This window comes from Martes martes (genome assembly GCF_963455335.1).
Source record: "Martes martes genome assembly, chromosome: 4".
In the NCBI taxonomy this organism is placed as follows: domain Eukaryota; kingdom Metazoa; phylum Chordata; class Mammalia; order Carnivora; family Mustelidae; genus Martes; species Martes martes.
Window position 1 is genome coordinate 107,978,546 of NC_137891.1, and position 16,743 is coordinate 107,995,288.

Below are 16,743 nucleotides of genomic sequence, written 5' to 3' on the forward strand. Positions count from 1 at the left end.
CATTCATTCACTCACTCATTTCAAAGTTTATTCACCTATGTGGTGGGTGATGTGTTAAACACTAGGGATTACAAAATGAGCAGGAGGTATTTTTCCCTGCCCTCCAACATCCTTCTTGGATCTACCACTTGTGCGGTTTTGAGTAAATCTCTTCTCATGTGTTCTTCTTTTCTCATATGTGAAATATAGGTAATTATAGTGATTATACCTAAAGGATGAGTGATATCTCAAGTCCCTTCCAGCCCTAAAATTAGGATAAAGGAAAAATTGAAAATAAAGGAATATTGACATTTAGCCTTGAAGGACAAAGGGGATTTTAAAAAGGGAAACAAAGACTTTCCAGAGACTTAAAAATAAACCACACACACAAGCACCCACCCACCTCCCATCCCCCCACACAAATGAAGCAGCTGGACCTGTGACAGCAAATAGCTTTCAGTGGAGAAGCAGTGAAACATAAGGCTCTACAACCCTGTTGTGAAGGGTCTTGAAGCTATTATGACAGAAACTGGTCATGAACCTCCACGAGCCATTCTCATCCTTTTTCATTTCATAAGAGAAAACAGATTTTTAGCTGGGCCCAAGGCCTCTCTCCTAGAGACTTCATCCCCAGCCTCTCTTGCAGTAAGGTGATCTGGTTTGTGCCATTTGGGTAGATTACACCTGACATACAAAACCTCTGTGTCTTCTTCTTAAAAACAAAGCTGCATATCTTTGAATTCCTCCTTCCCACCCCATTCCTGCTGGGAAATTATGGCAACTGGAACAACCATGGTAGTTGTGTGGTAAGGATGACAAAACCACTTCTCCATATGTGGGCTGCTCATATCTGTACTGTCTTATGAGGTGGAATCATACAGCATGGAAACTTTTGATAGTGGGTTTTTCATTCAGCATAATTCCCTGGAGATTTATTCAAGTGGTATGCCATCAATAGTTCATTTATTTTTATTTCTGGGTAGTATTTCATGGTTTAACCATTCACTCATGGAAGAACATCTGAGTTGTTTCCAGTTTGGGGCTATTAGTCGTGAAACTGAGGTGAAAATGTAAAGTATTTTGGGTGTGGACATAGTTTTTATTTCTATGGGAAAATGTCCCCAAATGTAGTTCCTGGGTCATATAACTGTATGTTTAGTTTTGTTTTTTAAAGAAATTGACAAGTTGTTTCCAGAGTGGTTATACCATTTTTCATTTGCACTAGCAATGGATAAATGATCAAATTCCTCAACATTCTTTTCAGCATTTGATATTATTACCACTTTTTTTTAAATTTTAGTCATTCTTATATGTGTATAGTAGTATCTCTTTGTGGTTTTAATTTCTATTTCCTATTTCTATTTCTATTTTCTATTTCTATTTCTATTTCTATTTCCTAAATGATTAATGATGTTGAACACTGATTCATGTGTAATAAATCTTTGGTAAAATGTCTCTTCATACCTTTGTTCATTTCTTATTTTACAGTTTTACTCTTTTAATCTTTGATATTTACTATGATATTGTCATTTTACTGTTTTTGATATTTTTTGCCCTTATTGGCATTTTATTGTTGAGTTCTGAGGATTTTTTTCCTGTATCTTAGATTTGACTTTAAAAATATGGCCGAAGGGGCGCCTGGGTGGCTCAGTGGGTTAAAGCCTCTGCCTTCAGCTCAGGTCATGATCCCAGGGTCCTGGGATCGAGCCCCACATCGGGCTCTCTGCTCAGCAGGGGGCCTGCTTCCCTTCCTCTCTCTCTGCCTGCCTCTCTGCCTACCTGTGACCTCTGTCTGTCAAATTAAATAAAATCTTTAAAAAAAATAAAAAAAATAAAAACATGGCCAAAGGGAGAGGACACACTGGACTTCATTAAAATGTAAGACATTTGCTCTTTGAAAGACCTTGTTAAAAGGATGAGAAGATAGGCTACAGGTTGGAAGAAATATTTGCAAACCACATACCTAACCAAGGACTAGTAGTTGGTCCTTGTCCTAGGTCCTGAAAATTTCCTCCTGTATTTTTTATCAGGAGTCTTATACTTTCATAATTACATTTAAGTCTTTAACTCATTTTGAGTTAGTTTTTAAAAATATTTCTTCTTAGGGGCACCTGGGTGGCTCAGTGGTTTGGGCCTCTGCCTTCGGCTCAGGTCATGATCTCAGAGTCCTGAGATCGAGCCCCTCATTAGGCTCTCTGCTCAGCCTGGAGCCTGCTTCCTCCTCTCTCTGCCTGCCTCTCTGCCTACTTGTGATCTCTCTGTCAAATAAACAAATAAAATAAAATAAAAATACTTCTTTTTATGCCTTTGGAAATACCTTTGGAAAAATTTAATTTAGATGCAGAATGGGAAAGATTGATCTGGGAGTGGAGTTAATTAGATTTTCCTAGTACTCAAAGATTCTTTACCTTTTCTCAGAGGGACATCTCAGGTTTGAAAGGTATAAACTATAACATGGGGGGAAGAAAGAGTTTCTGGTATAGAATATCTAACTTTCTTTCTAAAAGGCGGTACCTGGGTACAGTGTGTCCTGAAGTGATTACGAAAAGGAGAGATTTTAAGGGAATACGATTCTCATACTTTTATTTTTTATTTATTTTTTATTTTTTTAAGATTTTATTCATTTATTTGACAGACAGAGGTCACAAGTAGGCAGAGAGGCAGGCACAGAGAGAGAGGGGGGAGGAAGCAGTTCCCTGCTGAGCAGAGAGCCCGATGTAGGGCTCAATCCCAGGACCCTGAGATCATGACCTGAGCTGAAGGCAGAGGCTTAACCCACTGAGCCACCCAGGTGCCCCCTCATACTTTTTTTTAAACCCATTTCCCACTTGTCAGTTGTACTATTTTGTAAAGCTAACATTAAACTTTAGATGGATTTCCCTCAAAGGTAATGACTAAGAATCTTAGTGTAGGGAAAGTAAAGGAGATAAAATGGGCATTCAACAAATTTGTAAATAGAATTAGTGATAGAACTATAGATTTGCTCATTTTGCCCTCATTATTATTGACCACAGTGCACAATCACAAGCAGGAGCTTTTATTAACTAACGATAGTATAGACAGTGAAATAAAAGTCATTTCTGTATCAGAGGATTCATCTAGATATTCTTTTGCAATTAGAAAATATGATCACTGGGGATTTCCTATAATTGGATCTTACCTGTAATATCATATACTATTACTGAAAACTCTATTTTCTTCAAACTGGAGCATTTGATCTTAGAGCATTTTAGAAGCTTTCTACAGATTAAAGACAGGAGATGCATTCAATAAACAGAGGAAATGAAACATCCAGTCACAAGCAGACCTTTATCCATTTCCCAAGTTATATTTTCCTTTTAGATGAAACCACTTCAATTCCTTTTGATTTCCTTCAGTTATATTATGTTAATTAAGTGACTTTCTGAGCCACACTTAAATTTTCACATTCCCTTTGAACTATAATAGCAATGACCCACAGATATTAAGTAAAGACTTGACCTGTAAAAGACAGAAATGATATTGTTCCCTAATGATAGCTATATCATCATATGATATATGATATATGACCCAGAAGGCACTCACCTGGTATCTGACGAGAAAAGTACTAGGATCAGGGTTACTTGCATACCAATCACCTATTCTGACACATTATGTAATGAAATGGTTGATGTAGGCTCTTCACTACTCCATTGTTTTGCTTATATCCACTGTATGATCAAAGATGACAGTACTCATTTGTTAGTCATGTTAGACCAGCAAGTTATTTTCTATTATCCTGACATTAGATTTTGCTCTCTGGATAAAATAGTAAATAATTACATATAGAACTTTAGAAAAGACTTTAGGATATCTTTTAGAAAGGATAATAGAGCCAAACATCCCTGTTTTAGAGTTGAAAAATCAAGACCCAGAGAAACTTATTATTGTATTTCGACCATAATAAGATACACACCGTTATACATATGTTAACATCTCTAAAATCAATGTGGTTTTGTTTTGTTTTACCAATGCATTTTCTATAGTGAATCGCATCATACTGTGTTTGTTGGCCAGGTGACAATCATGATGCATGAACTTGATGGCATTACCGGATAACTGTAACTTCATGTTTCGGTAAGTGCGCCACTTCAGGATCATTTGAGTAAAGCGTAATTCCCTGTCGAGGCCTAAAAACTTGTGTTAGTAGCTTCTAGTGAAACATTATCAGCAGTATCAGCAGTAAAACTCATATAACAGTTGCTAATGTCTTGGAAAACAATCCTGGCATTAATAGTAGAGTATTCTTTTAAAGAAAAGTTGCCACAAAGGGCAATAATATTGGGGAAAAGAGGCCCAATAACTACTTTATTCAAAAATTGATTCAGAGCAATTAGCCCTGACATATTTTCATTTTTATACTTTATAATGTTGATATGTGAGAAATCTATGTCTAAGTAAATTTAAAAGAGATCCCGTGATAAGCATTAAATCAAAATTCTAAATTATGCGGAAACATTATGGTGTAGTTTGACAAACTTTTCTTTGTGAGTGCAATACTCTTTCTTCTAAACAATTATGAATATAATCAGCTCTGATTCATTCTTGTTTCTTCAGCTGTTTTCCTATAAGCCAAGTTATTATCCATTCATACTCTCTCTGAAGTAAAAAACCAAAATGTTCCAATTTTGGTGAAGAAATCTAATCTTTATTTCTATGATGTTAGCACAATATACTCACACAATAGCTTTAATCTGTACTTAACAAAATACATTATAGCACTTTACAAACTTTATCAGTTTGGAAAACATTGCATAACATTTTATTAAACACAATACTTTATATATATTATATATATTTTCATAATTTTATTTACTTTAAAAAGATAATTACTCTCTTTATTCAATACTTGGTTTTCTCAGTAAAGCACAGCCTAACAAAGGAAGAAGTGCTCTCATTAGCAAATCAGATAAATAGAACACTAAGAAGAGATACCACCTGTTAGTCTCATTTATTTTAAATTAAGGTACCAGTGGAATGTAAACAAATATTTTTTTGTAATTTTTTTTTTACAAAAGATGTATTATCAAATATACATGCAGAGGTCTGAGTTCTAGTGACTATCATTATATTTCCTTAACAATGTGGTACAATTGGTTCAGTCATTAAAAACTGTAGCCTTTGGCACTTTGAGTAGAAAAAGAATATATCAATATTTATGTAAAGAAAGAAAAACCCTCAATGACTAGAGAAGTACTTTAAAATCTTTTTTTTAAGAAATAGGAAAGATTAGGAAACGTCTTACTGCACCTGAAATGCTGCAGCTTTTTTTTTTTCTTCAGAGTACTAAAACCAGTCCACCTTTCTCTCTATGAAATGGCAGAAGCCAGTAGGAGTGTGGTGATGGTGGTAGTGGCGAGAAGTGGGGAAGGCAACGTTTTACTCCCACTCCCCTCTCTGAGAAGGAAATTGCCAGAAGGGATATAGGTGAATCATATTTTATTGCCAGAGTTTTCAATTCTGCTGGTTTCAGCTAAATCCCTAATGCTTTTAGGAAGTTGGTGACTCTAGAAAGCTTTGCCCTTTTCCTGTAGAAGTTGATAATGAAGTGATAGTCTTTATCTCAAACAACTCCTTCTGTCCTCATGGAAAATGAAACAGATCAGATCAACCAGCTTTGTTGTTACCTTCTATCCCCTTGGCAATCATTGAGTGTATATTAGAATTCTTAAGAAATGGAGTAAAAAAGGTTTGATAATAAATTCCAAGAACCAAATATTTCTCCATACTTAAGTTTTTAAATTGGAAAACACCTCCAAATATTTTGGTTTTATCTTCTTCTCATTGTATTGGTTTCCTTTGATTTAGGCTGAAGGTTTTATTCAGGATAGGTAGCAAAACTATTGTTTGCATATTAAGCACTAACACTGTGACTACTTAGAGATTCTGAAGAAATATATTCTTAATTTACACTGATATTTTCACTTGTCAATTTGCATTTTTTTTTCAGATCTTCCTGTTGATGCCCAATGAACAAAAATATCTGAGGGAAGAAGGTAAAACCCAACAACTGTTGTTCTAATTTACTGGTTATTAGGATATAAAAAATAATAATCTGGAACAAAATGAAGTTTTTGGATTACTTGTTAAGATAGCAACCAAAGCCAGCTGGTTGGAGACATCCAAGTGTAGACTCACCCAACATTGCTGGCAATGTAATCCACAATGTCAAGTGTTGGTTCAGATTTCTTGTTCATAAATTCACAGCAATATATTTTGCTCAAGGAATGTCAACTGTTATTCTTGCTTTAAAAATAGAAAAACATATCTATAACATCAAAAAAATTTTCAATTAATAAATAAAGGAGGAGCCATAAAATGCAAAATATGATCACAATTTCCAAAGACGCTAAAACAAAGTATTTTTAAAATTCTCCAAATTTACTTACGAAAAAACAGAATCAGGAGTAGTAGCTATACTTAAATAAAAAGTAAGCAGTCAAAATAAAAACAACCTATGTAGAAAAGTACTAGTTATTCCCTCTCACTGAAAATATTCCTACACAATTTTTGTTGCTGAACAAAGCATAATTTTGAAGAAATGCACAAAACCTTTTCGTTTTTTGACTGTGACAGAGCCACTACAGAGAAGCTGCGGGGTGTCCTATTCTAACACAAAGCAGCCAGCATCTTCTTAATACAGTAGCATTTCTTTGACAAGGAATTGCACACCACTATTTCACAGCTAAATAGAATTTGAGAGTTTACATCGTATATGTACTATAATAATCAGCACCACCCTTACTGAGCTCTAGGTGCAGATTCTGCAAAATGAATATATAATACTGCATGGCCTCTGCTGTAGGGAAACATGTGTTCTGGATTCCCACAGCTAATTATAAAGAAAGATCCCTAAAGTTGGCACATTCAGGAAGTAAAATAGTATACACTGAAGGAAACCACTTTCTTCTGATACTGCCTTCTGCAAACCTTTTGAGTTTGAAGATAGGTCTTAAGATTCTTCACAATATCACATTAGTTAGGTTCCTGCATTGTGCTTTTCCCTCCCCATGATGTGAAATCTACAAGCTTGAGTGTAGTAGTTCTCAAGAGTCATTGAGTTCCGGGCTGATGGTAGATAACCCAGTTCGATGAGAAGTTTTCTCGATCTGCTGGAACAGAGCACGGGTAGAATCATGACGTGGTCTTTTGGGGGTCGCTCAAGTGCTGAATGCCATCACTCAATCTTTATAAGCCCGTGTTGGGGAGGTTCCCTTGTAGAAGATATTTCTAGTGTTTTCAGGGCTGTTACTTCTTTCAGGGATTAAGATGATGTTGCCCTTTCTCCGCAGGGTAGAGTCGCGGGAGGAGGAAATGGACAGCGTCTCTGACCCAATTTCGCTGCCCTCTACTGGGGTAACCCGGATTGTGGTGATTCCATGGTGGTGATGCTCATTGTTATCTATGTTGCTTCTCTTGCGGTCTCCAGAACCAAAACTGTCTTTCAGGGACTCACAGCTTTCTGAGTCCCTGTTGAGATCGTTGAGCTCATAAGTTTGGCGAAGGCTGCCCTTTTCAGGGGCTTTCCATTTCCAGGAGCCACTACCTTCGCCTTCGGTGGATGGGATCTGTATGATGGGCCTGTTGTTCTCTGGGTGAGCCTCAACCCTTACGATCCCACTGGGTTCATGGTCTGTCAAGGTTTTGTAGCGGATGGAGCCCGTGCAGGAGACTGTGCTGCCTTCGGTATTCTTGGGGCTGCTTTGGAGGACACCCTGCTGCTTGGACATAGCGATTACTTGCATGATTCGGGGCTGGCTGTTGCTTCTATTACAGGCCACAGTCTTCTCAGCAGCTTTCAACCACTTGGCTCGAGCAGAGCTGCTTTTGGGAGAGGTGCTTATGTTTTCCTGGGTCTCCTCGGGGATATGCACTAACTGTGAGGACCCAGGGCGGGACTGAATGGACACTCTTGGTCCCCCAGGCATGCTATTGTTACACCCAGGGACAGTGCCAGGCTGTACTTTGAGGTACTGATTGCTGGGAGCATGGTGGTCTCCATTCACTCCCACCCTGGAGGGCTCTGAGCTTGACCTCATTTCTATGGATCTGGGTGGTGACTGTCCAGGCTCAGTCTCTATAACTTGCAAGGACAACTTCCGACTTTCATTCTTATTCTTCCACTGGGTGAGAAGCTGCTTTGATCTAGCAGAATCCATAGAGGCATGAATGGAAGCATTTCTTCGGACAGGGTCTTCTACGGATGGGGTGTTGGCTCTAGGCAGGGTATTGCTAAAGGTAACCATGTTCTCCTTCCCCATGGGGCTCCGTGGAGTGATGATTTCCACATCAGCATTTGCCCTTTTGAGGTTTGTCAATGAGCTAGCATCTCTGTGGTTTCGGTTGAGGATACCTTCTGTGTGAGCAATTCCATCGCTGCTGCTACCATTTTTAGCAGATAAAACTCGGCTGGGGTCTTGGTTGAGGTCTGTCAGAGATCTGAGGGCATCTCTGTGCTGAAACATACTATCATCACTAGGCAGAAAATTCCCCACAGCATACAGGCCCTAGTGTTGAAGAGAAACAATGAACATCACGCACTAGAAGACACGGTTACTAAGAATTTGTCTCAGAGGATCCGCTGAAGCATATAAAGAAGCTATGTGCTCTCTATCCATCATTGACTAATACAAATAACAAAAAACCCAAACTACAATTACTCAGGAAATCTTCTGTAAGTTATATCATATATCACTGAACTAACTGCTCAGAACTAAGGAGACCGTTATTTTATATTAGTTGGATTTTCTCTCCTTTCTCCATCCCCCTGGATGTTTTTGCGAATCTTACCCTCTGTATGTTTTGAGAAAAAAAGACAATGAGAGAAATAAGGATGTTCTTCTGCTTTTCAAAGTAATTTATTTTTCTGGATTTAGGAACCTCTTGTTGAGTGACACCTTGAATAGCTTAACTGATTTATTTTACCATCCATTTTCAATCACACCTTCTGATGGAAAGCAGGGGAGGTGTGAAAAATATAAAACAAGGAATCATTCATAAAGCATGCTGTTAGGTTTTGCAGTGAGGTCAGAGACAAATATTGTTACAACTCGGATGGAGCACAGCCCTCCGTGGTCAGCATTGCACAGAGTATTCTCAAAAGAAAGGGCAGACATTAGCACTAGTTGGGAGCACCCACATTCTTTCCTTTAAGTTTGGAAGTAATAGTTGATCAATTCAATGCTAGTACACTAAATCTGAGCTAAATTTTATGTAATCATATCTTCATCCTCAACCTACCAGTTTTCTGTTATTTTGGGTTTGGGGGATAAAAATTTGGATAAGGCAAAGTTTAGATTCAGAACTTTTACAATTTTTACACATGGAAGACCAAATTCCTGTTAGATTTTCAGCTTCTGAGATGCTTTAGTTTAGAGGTAAGAGAGAGCAGCAGATACCTATTTGGTAGCCACTTTTCAAATCAACCCACAAGAATCCCATGGATTTAACATTTTATAGAGCACTTAACAATTTACAATAGCATTGGCTTGGAGTGGATGAATTTCCAATTTCAGGGCACTGGGTGCAAACAGAAATGAAGTAAGTCCAGCTTCTGCATCTCCAGAATCTTGTCTTCTAAATAGTACCTATCTCTGCTCTCGCTGCCAGAGTTCTCAGGATGAGCAGTCCCTACCTAATGCTCCATTAATAATTGTATTTAAAGGAGTAAGCTTGGGGAAACTGTCCACTAGACTGTAAGAACCTCTGCCATATTGTTCGACATGCAGTGCCTGGCACTGTGGCCAGTAAACATAGTCGCTTCATCTTTGTTATGATATGAAATAGCCAGTTATTATTCTCACCTAATAAGTGAAGAAACCAGTTGCTGAGAGATAATGTAATTTGACCAACTATAAGATACTTGAGATTCAAGCCCAAATCCTTCAGACTACGGAGCCTAGGCTAATTCCTGGACACCGTGAAATCACACTCACACAAGGGCAATGGATGAACTGGAAGGACACAGCTCTCAGTCTTCCTTGCTTATTCTGTAAGCACTGCCAGTCAACACTCCCATGGGAAACCCAAGCTTATACCCAGTCTGCTAACTTCACTTTGATCACTTTCTCCTCCTCCGAAGAAAGCACGTGCATAAGCATGAGATTTAAAGTGACAATCCTGACTGTGCTAGTTTATAAAAGTGAAAAATAAATCATCACTTGCTTCAGTGCTTTTACAACTTTTTGTCATCATTGTCTTGTAACACCTTCCATGAACAAGGGCATCAAGATCCCATGATTGAACTGCTGTGATAGATGATTTTCATTTCTCTGTCAGTTTCTTTCAGTTTCCTTGGTGACTGCCTGTTTCTCTGCATGCTGCTGGCATGTGGGTATTTCATTCTTATGACCTGGCAATTTCAAGTAACTCTTGACTCCTCCATAACTATAATGGTACTTCCATCAATAATGTCCATGACTTCCAAATCTATTTCCCCACTTCTGATTGCCCTTTTGAGCTCCAGAAGCAACTCTTCAACTGCCTATTGATCCTTAACTTGAGCTCATCAAACACTTCTCCACCAACCTACTTTCTCCATCGTGTTCCTAGCCTGCTAACAAAGTCACCATCTATTCCGTCTTCCAAGCTGGAAACTTAGCTGTTATCTCTCATTCTTCCTATTCCCTCACCTTCCACTTATACCTGCTCTCTTAGATGTCCGTCTTTGTGCATGGGCAGTTTCTTTGCTTAAGTGTCCTTACTCCTTTCCTTACCCTAAGAAAAAAATTTCTTATTTCTTAAAACTATATCACTTCTGTGAAAGCTTCTGTAACTTCCTTCTTCAGTGTGCTATTCCCAAAGCATTTTGTTCACACCTTAGTATACCATTTAATATCCTGCAACTATCTATATTCTTATTACTATTTATACTGAAAACTCCTTAAGGCTGGATCTTGTTTCTCACAGTACTGATGCTCAGTATAGTACCTGGCACAGATCAGATACTGAATGAGGGAATGAATGAATTCATGAATGAATGCATGAAATGGACAATCTCAGTTTCTTTCTGCTGAGAATATTTCCTCTGAAGGAAGATTGGGCTTGAAAATAGAGTGCTGCTAAAAAATTCAGTAATAGTTGGTGCTAATACATCCAGGTGCTACATTTGTGATGTTGGGCACATTCTACAAAATTCCGCCAAACCTTCACTGTCATGAACCTTACTTTTACAAATATTCACTTTCCTCATCTATAAAAGTACAGTAGGAAAAACAGTCCCTGACTCTTTCTGGTGTGTGTGTGTGTATGTGTGTATAAAATGCAATAATCCTAAAGTTGCAGTGGATGGTCCATGGTAAGGGTTTAAAATACTATTTTGCTGAAAGTGGGATATATGTGTGGCTTAGGATGGAGAAGCACTCAGATTTCCTCATGAACATAAACTACATTGCAAGTAAATTATTACAATGCAAAAGTGTTTGATGCATGTTTTCCATTTAAACTGTGGTTTATCAAATGAGAATAGTAAATTATTTACCAAGTAGAGAGCAATTCCTCCTCCTATTAAAAAGCCACAATAGACATCAACTGGGTGGTTCTTATACTGAGTTATTCGGGTGAGCCCACAGATGATCCCACAGATGATAAAGGTGAAGACCAAGAGAGGTTTGAGAAGCTTAGAGGAATCCGTTAATGTGGAATTGAAGTACATCTGAAAAATGAAAGCGATCTGGTAAGTATGTTAGAAAGGTCATTTTACTATTAAATTATAATCGAATGAAAAGTTAGACTCAGAGTCTAACTCATACACTTGACATCAATTTTACTGCTCCTTTCCTCCTGCTATGGCTATGTTCTATTCCTGAAAAAGAAGAAATACATAGCAAAATTCATCAAATAAAAAGCAGATCTCATTTAATTACATGAAAGCTTGAAAGATAAGTTGAAGCAGTATAATTAGCCAGATAACTGTTTAGTTTCCATGTTATTTGTCACATAATTCCAGTACACTTTTCTCACATAGGACCTGATGGACTATTGTATTAATCAGACACTATGTGGATTCACTGTATATCATTTATCAACTTTACACTGACTTTGAACTCACTATTACATAAATACTGAAAGTAAAGCACGTGTCTATGTGTGTATGCATGTGCTTAAACACGATTCTTTCAGTTCGACAATTTATAACATTCATATAGTTCACAATACCTTGCCATGAGATATATTGCATTGAAGGGATAGCAGGCTGAATAAATATTATGACTGTGTAGAAAATTTCGTTTAATGTAGTATTGTATACAGTATCATTCAATTTCTGTTTTCGATGCAATTGTGTTGAAGGACTGCTGTGCTCAAGTTTACTGTTCTGTTATTACATGGCTATATAATCTAATTAGTCACTTGGAGACAACACTCGTTTCTCTGATATTCTCTAGGACACAGACTGATGAAAAAGAGTCAGAGACTTACCGAAACGTACACAGCTGCGAAGGCAGCGAGGGTCGCATGTTGAGAAGGGAATGATTTTCTGCCAAAGGAAGACAGTCAAATTATGCCTTCTATTTCAGATTCACTGCTAACAATCATAAGAACGCTGGGTGGTTAAAATGTTCTATTTAAAAGCCTCGAGGCAGTAAGTGATAATTTTAATTTCTCTTTAGATTTCTGGAGAAAGATCGGAGTGATAAACACTGCTAATCAGTATTAGAATTAAAGAATAGCATAATGCACTTTCCAATAGAAAGTGTTAGCTTTGGAGGAATCAATTTGTTACACCACTGGAATGATGCTTGAAAGTAGAAGTGGATTGGAAAACATTGTAATTTTTCTTTGGTACTCAAAGTATGTCAGTTTAAAGTAAAGGTCCATAAAACCTAGGATTTTAAAGCTTTGAAACTTCTCTTATGCTCCTAAATATATGGGAGCATTTACACAAAATTTTAAAAGGCAAAATTATTTTCACACAGCAGTGGGTCTAAATGTAATTTTTACACTCTAGAAAACACAAGAAGTCCAATTTTAACAAAATGTTTCTCCACTTTAATGGAATTATCATCTTGAGAATCGTAGAGCATCTTATTTAGTTAAATAATTGAAGAAGCAAGCTGGGAGAGAGGTGGAACACAAGATATGGGAGAAACACTGAAAAGGACAGGTGAAGGAAGAAAAATAGAGATTTCTCTTAATAGATAAAAAATTAAAAAAAATAAAATTCAGTTATATTAATGTCCTCCTAATTATTTGGTACCAATAAAAAGGATTACCACTTAACACAGACAAGATATGTAGAAAGATTGAGAAAAAGTAGAGGACATTGATCTTAAATGTAGCTTCAAAATTATTGAATGGACTATGAGAACTTGAATGTGTATAATTACATAATATCAGGTTCTGCTTCTTCAAGGGTACTTACTAACTTATTTTCGATTCTTAACTTGATCTTGAGAACTCACTGAACAACAAACGCAATTCTTATAGCAATCACTTACTGCCCTTCATCCTTCTGTAACTTATTTCTTTTGAATTTCCAAAACATTATCTCTTGCCAGAAAGTTTAATTTTTACTTTATTGATTGAGAAAAACTTAATGCATTGGTATTTTCTTGAGTTTTTCTGTCTTTTGTTTTCTAAAATGCAAGATTAGAAGCTATACTGATCTTCTGGGTTTATACAAAGTAGATGCACATGTAAAACTCTACCAAAAGGAAAATTCACATGATTTTTTAAAAATACAACATACAATGGAGACATAAATATAAATATTTAAGCTTCCACTTAAGTCAATACAGGACACATATTGATTACCTATAAACATCCTAAGATAAATAAATTGTGTTAACCTAAAACCATAAAGAGTCTAGGGTACCTCGCAAAACATGAATAGGATTTGGTGATATGAAGATTAGTGGCAAGAATGTGAGGCTAAAATTTTTGAGACAGGAGGATTTGGAATGAGCCACCAGAGTTTCTATGGTGTAACCACTAAAGAAATCACTGGATTGAAAATAAAGAAAAGAAAAATAAAACCAAAATCATTATGACTGAAAAATGTATGCATCAAACGATCCCACAGTCGCTACTCATGAACCATGAAAACACTGACATGGGAAGGTTAAAAATCTCCATTTCTGACCTGCCACTGTTGATAACTGTAAGGTCAGATCCTGAGCAAATATCTTCTACAATGTAGGAATTTTCCTTGCAAGACACATTCAGAGAGGTATAGTTTGGCTTGCACACAGTCAGAAAGTATGGTGCCTGATACCCTGTGGAGAGCTGTATGATATCCGTAATGAGAGCTGTAGAGCACAGTCCAAACACATGAACACCTATACGCAAAGGGAAAGAAATCCTTATTAAGTCAGTGCTTAGTACCAACATTGTACCATCATCAACCATGTTCACTACACATTAATGTGGTGACCTGCAAATCTGTTGTGATCATTTTCTCTGAGTTTATTTAGAGAAAATAAGGATAGAAAATTCCTGTATCTCTAAACCAGATAATGCCAAAATAGGGGCAATGAGTACCTCTAGGGTAGTCATTTGGAGTATTTTTGGTCAGTTTGGTTAAAAAGGACCTATTCTTAATATTATTACTATAGGCCACTTGTCAGATACCCGGGGTATGTGAAGGTGACCAACTGTGTGATTTGAAGAGGATTAAATATGGGGAATGAGGCAAAAATTCAAAATAATTTAAAATTGCTTAGCACGTTTGAGCTTCCGGGGCTCGCACTCCCTCCAGAACTCCCTAACTCCAGCCACAGTTGCCAAGCCCTACAGAACTGGTTCCAACTCCCCACAAGCTGCAGTCATACCGGGAATGCTAATTAAAACAGAAGAGGGTAGGCGGGCCCTGTCATGGAAATAATAATCATATCTTGGGTACAGGGCTGTGGGAGACTTCCTGCATATTTGTAATTCAGAGATGATGTTCTTGTATCTCCCCGTCCAAATTCTTTCTTTTGTCTCCTGGCCCCAGTCTCAAACCATAAACTCGCAAACTCTGATTCAGTCTTGTTCACTTGAACTCCATTCCTACTCCAAGTCCCTTGCATGGGAAGCTAGCTCTGCTCACATACATATGATCTGAACCCGGCTTCCTCTACGTTGTCTTGACACCCTGGATTCACTCTGACTTGACAGTCTGGATTCTGATTCATGATGTGCTCATAGAAATCAATACAAGAGGCAGCTGAGTAATTCATCAATCAACTCCTCCAGACAGTGGTCGTTGGCCTGCCCATTACCGTTTCCCACTTTCCTTTTCTGCTTATCCCTACCTAGCAATGACTCTCCCAATTCCTTCTCCACCTGATCACCTGGAATTCAAGTTACAGGTCCTTTATTTCTACATTCTAATTCCTAGCAGCGTGCTGGTCCTGGAGAGGAGTAGGCTTCAGTGGGAAAACCCATCCATTTTTACCTTTGGAGAAGGAGCATCCCCAGACCCTCAGAGGATGGCATTCTGGGACCTTATTCTCTAGGGAAGGATGGACCATCCTCGCAGGCACGAGGCTTTTCACAGAGGATATATGCCCTTTTGTCCAAAGCATTTGTTACATTAGCAAAATTGTTCCCTGAGATTGGCTATATATCCTGAGGATTTCTTTCCTTGCCTCAATTGTGGCCCCGCTAAAGGGCTTATTCGTGGCTCACCATCTCCAAGTACCTTAATCAGTGGATCAGAGTCTGGGCATTAAACCAGGCTTTTCCTCTAGTGGGAGAGAAGGTTATATTTAATTATTGTCTAGATATTAGATAAAATTACCTATTCTCTTGAGCTGAGAGGTTACAGGTAAAGTAATTTTTTACTGACTTACTGGGAATGAATGTGAAGCATTCATATTGGTGTGGTATACTGTGTTTTGACTTCTCAACTCGGTTAAAAAAAACAAAAAGTTCTGTGACTCAAACATTAAGATGGTCCCGGGCTGATCAGAAGAGATGCGGGTTTAGATTTAAAAAAATAAAGGGTAAAATTAGAGGATATAACTAAGGAAAAATAGCCATGATTCAGTTCTGTATGGTGACATTTCCATGTGCAGTAGCTTCTGGATGAAAACACTCCAGAATTGAAATGGAATCACTGATGTGGCTAAACTAATTTCTGAAGAGTTATCCATTCACAATAGCCTGCCGACATTTATTCTCCATTTTAAAAAACAAACACACATCCAGAGAAACCATTTTAAAGTAAACTTATGCTTCCACCACAGCTAAGACAAAAATATACTAAAATGCATGGTGCGTTAGCTCTCAAAATAAGGACTGTAACTGTAAATAACATATTACAGATACAAAGCCCCAAACTTGGTGTTTTAGCAGTCTTTTTGTATAATGTAAAACTCATCCTGTACCTGAAATTATACATCTAAATTATAGCTTTAAAAACTTAATATCTGTAATTAAATATAACATTGCTATTTGGAAAAAAAATTTCCTTTCTTTGTGGTTCCCCACACCCACCAACAAATCTGACGGCTCTTCTAAGGAAGGAGTTGAAATTGCAGCCTCCGGCATTTATGTTGGGCTCCAGTCCAACCCCATTTCTTCTTTTGGACAGGCAACAGTAGAGAATTCCTTCCCCTACCATAATCTGCAAAGACAGGATGGTTTTCAGAATGGACTTGATAGGTAACAAATGAATTCTAAGTTATCTCTTAACACATCATCAGTTCAACAAGGTAAAGATATATTTTTCTTTTTAAGATTTTATTTATTTATTGGACAGAGACAGAGAATGATCACAAGTAGGCAGAGAGGCAGGCAGAGAGAGGGAGAACCAGGCTCCCT

The 16,743-nt window shown here is 37.5% G+C and overlaps 1 protein-coding gene across 1 annotated transcript in view; it reads right to left on the reverse strand.

Annotated features, from left to right (window-relative positions):
- Positions 1-4,682: 4,682 nt before the first annotated feature.
- PLPPR4 (phospholipid phosphatase related 4) overlaps positions 4,683-16,743 on the reverse strand; it is a 41,700-nt gene continuing 29,639 nt past the window's right edge. Inside the window, exons 3-7 of the mRNA XM_080801157.1 lie at positions 16,417-16,546; positions 14,078-14,273; positions 12,415-12,472; positions 11,477-11,650; positions 4,683-8,504 (exon numbers count right to left, since the gene is read on the reverse strand). Coding sequence (XP_080657283.1) covers positions 7,179-8,504; positions 11,477-11,650; positions 12,415-12,472; positions 14,078-14,273; positions 16,417-16,546 — 1,884 coding nt within the window. The 3' untranslated portion in view covers positions 4,683-7,178. The remainder of the gene's footprint in view (positions 8,505-11,476; positions 11,651-12,414; positions 12,473-14,077; positions 14,274-16,416; positions 16,547-16,743) is intronic.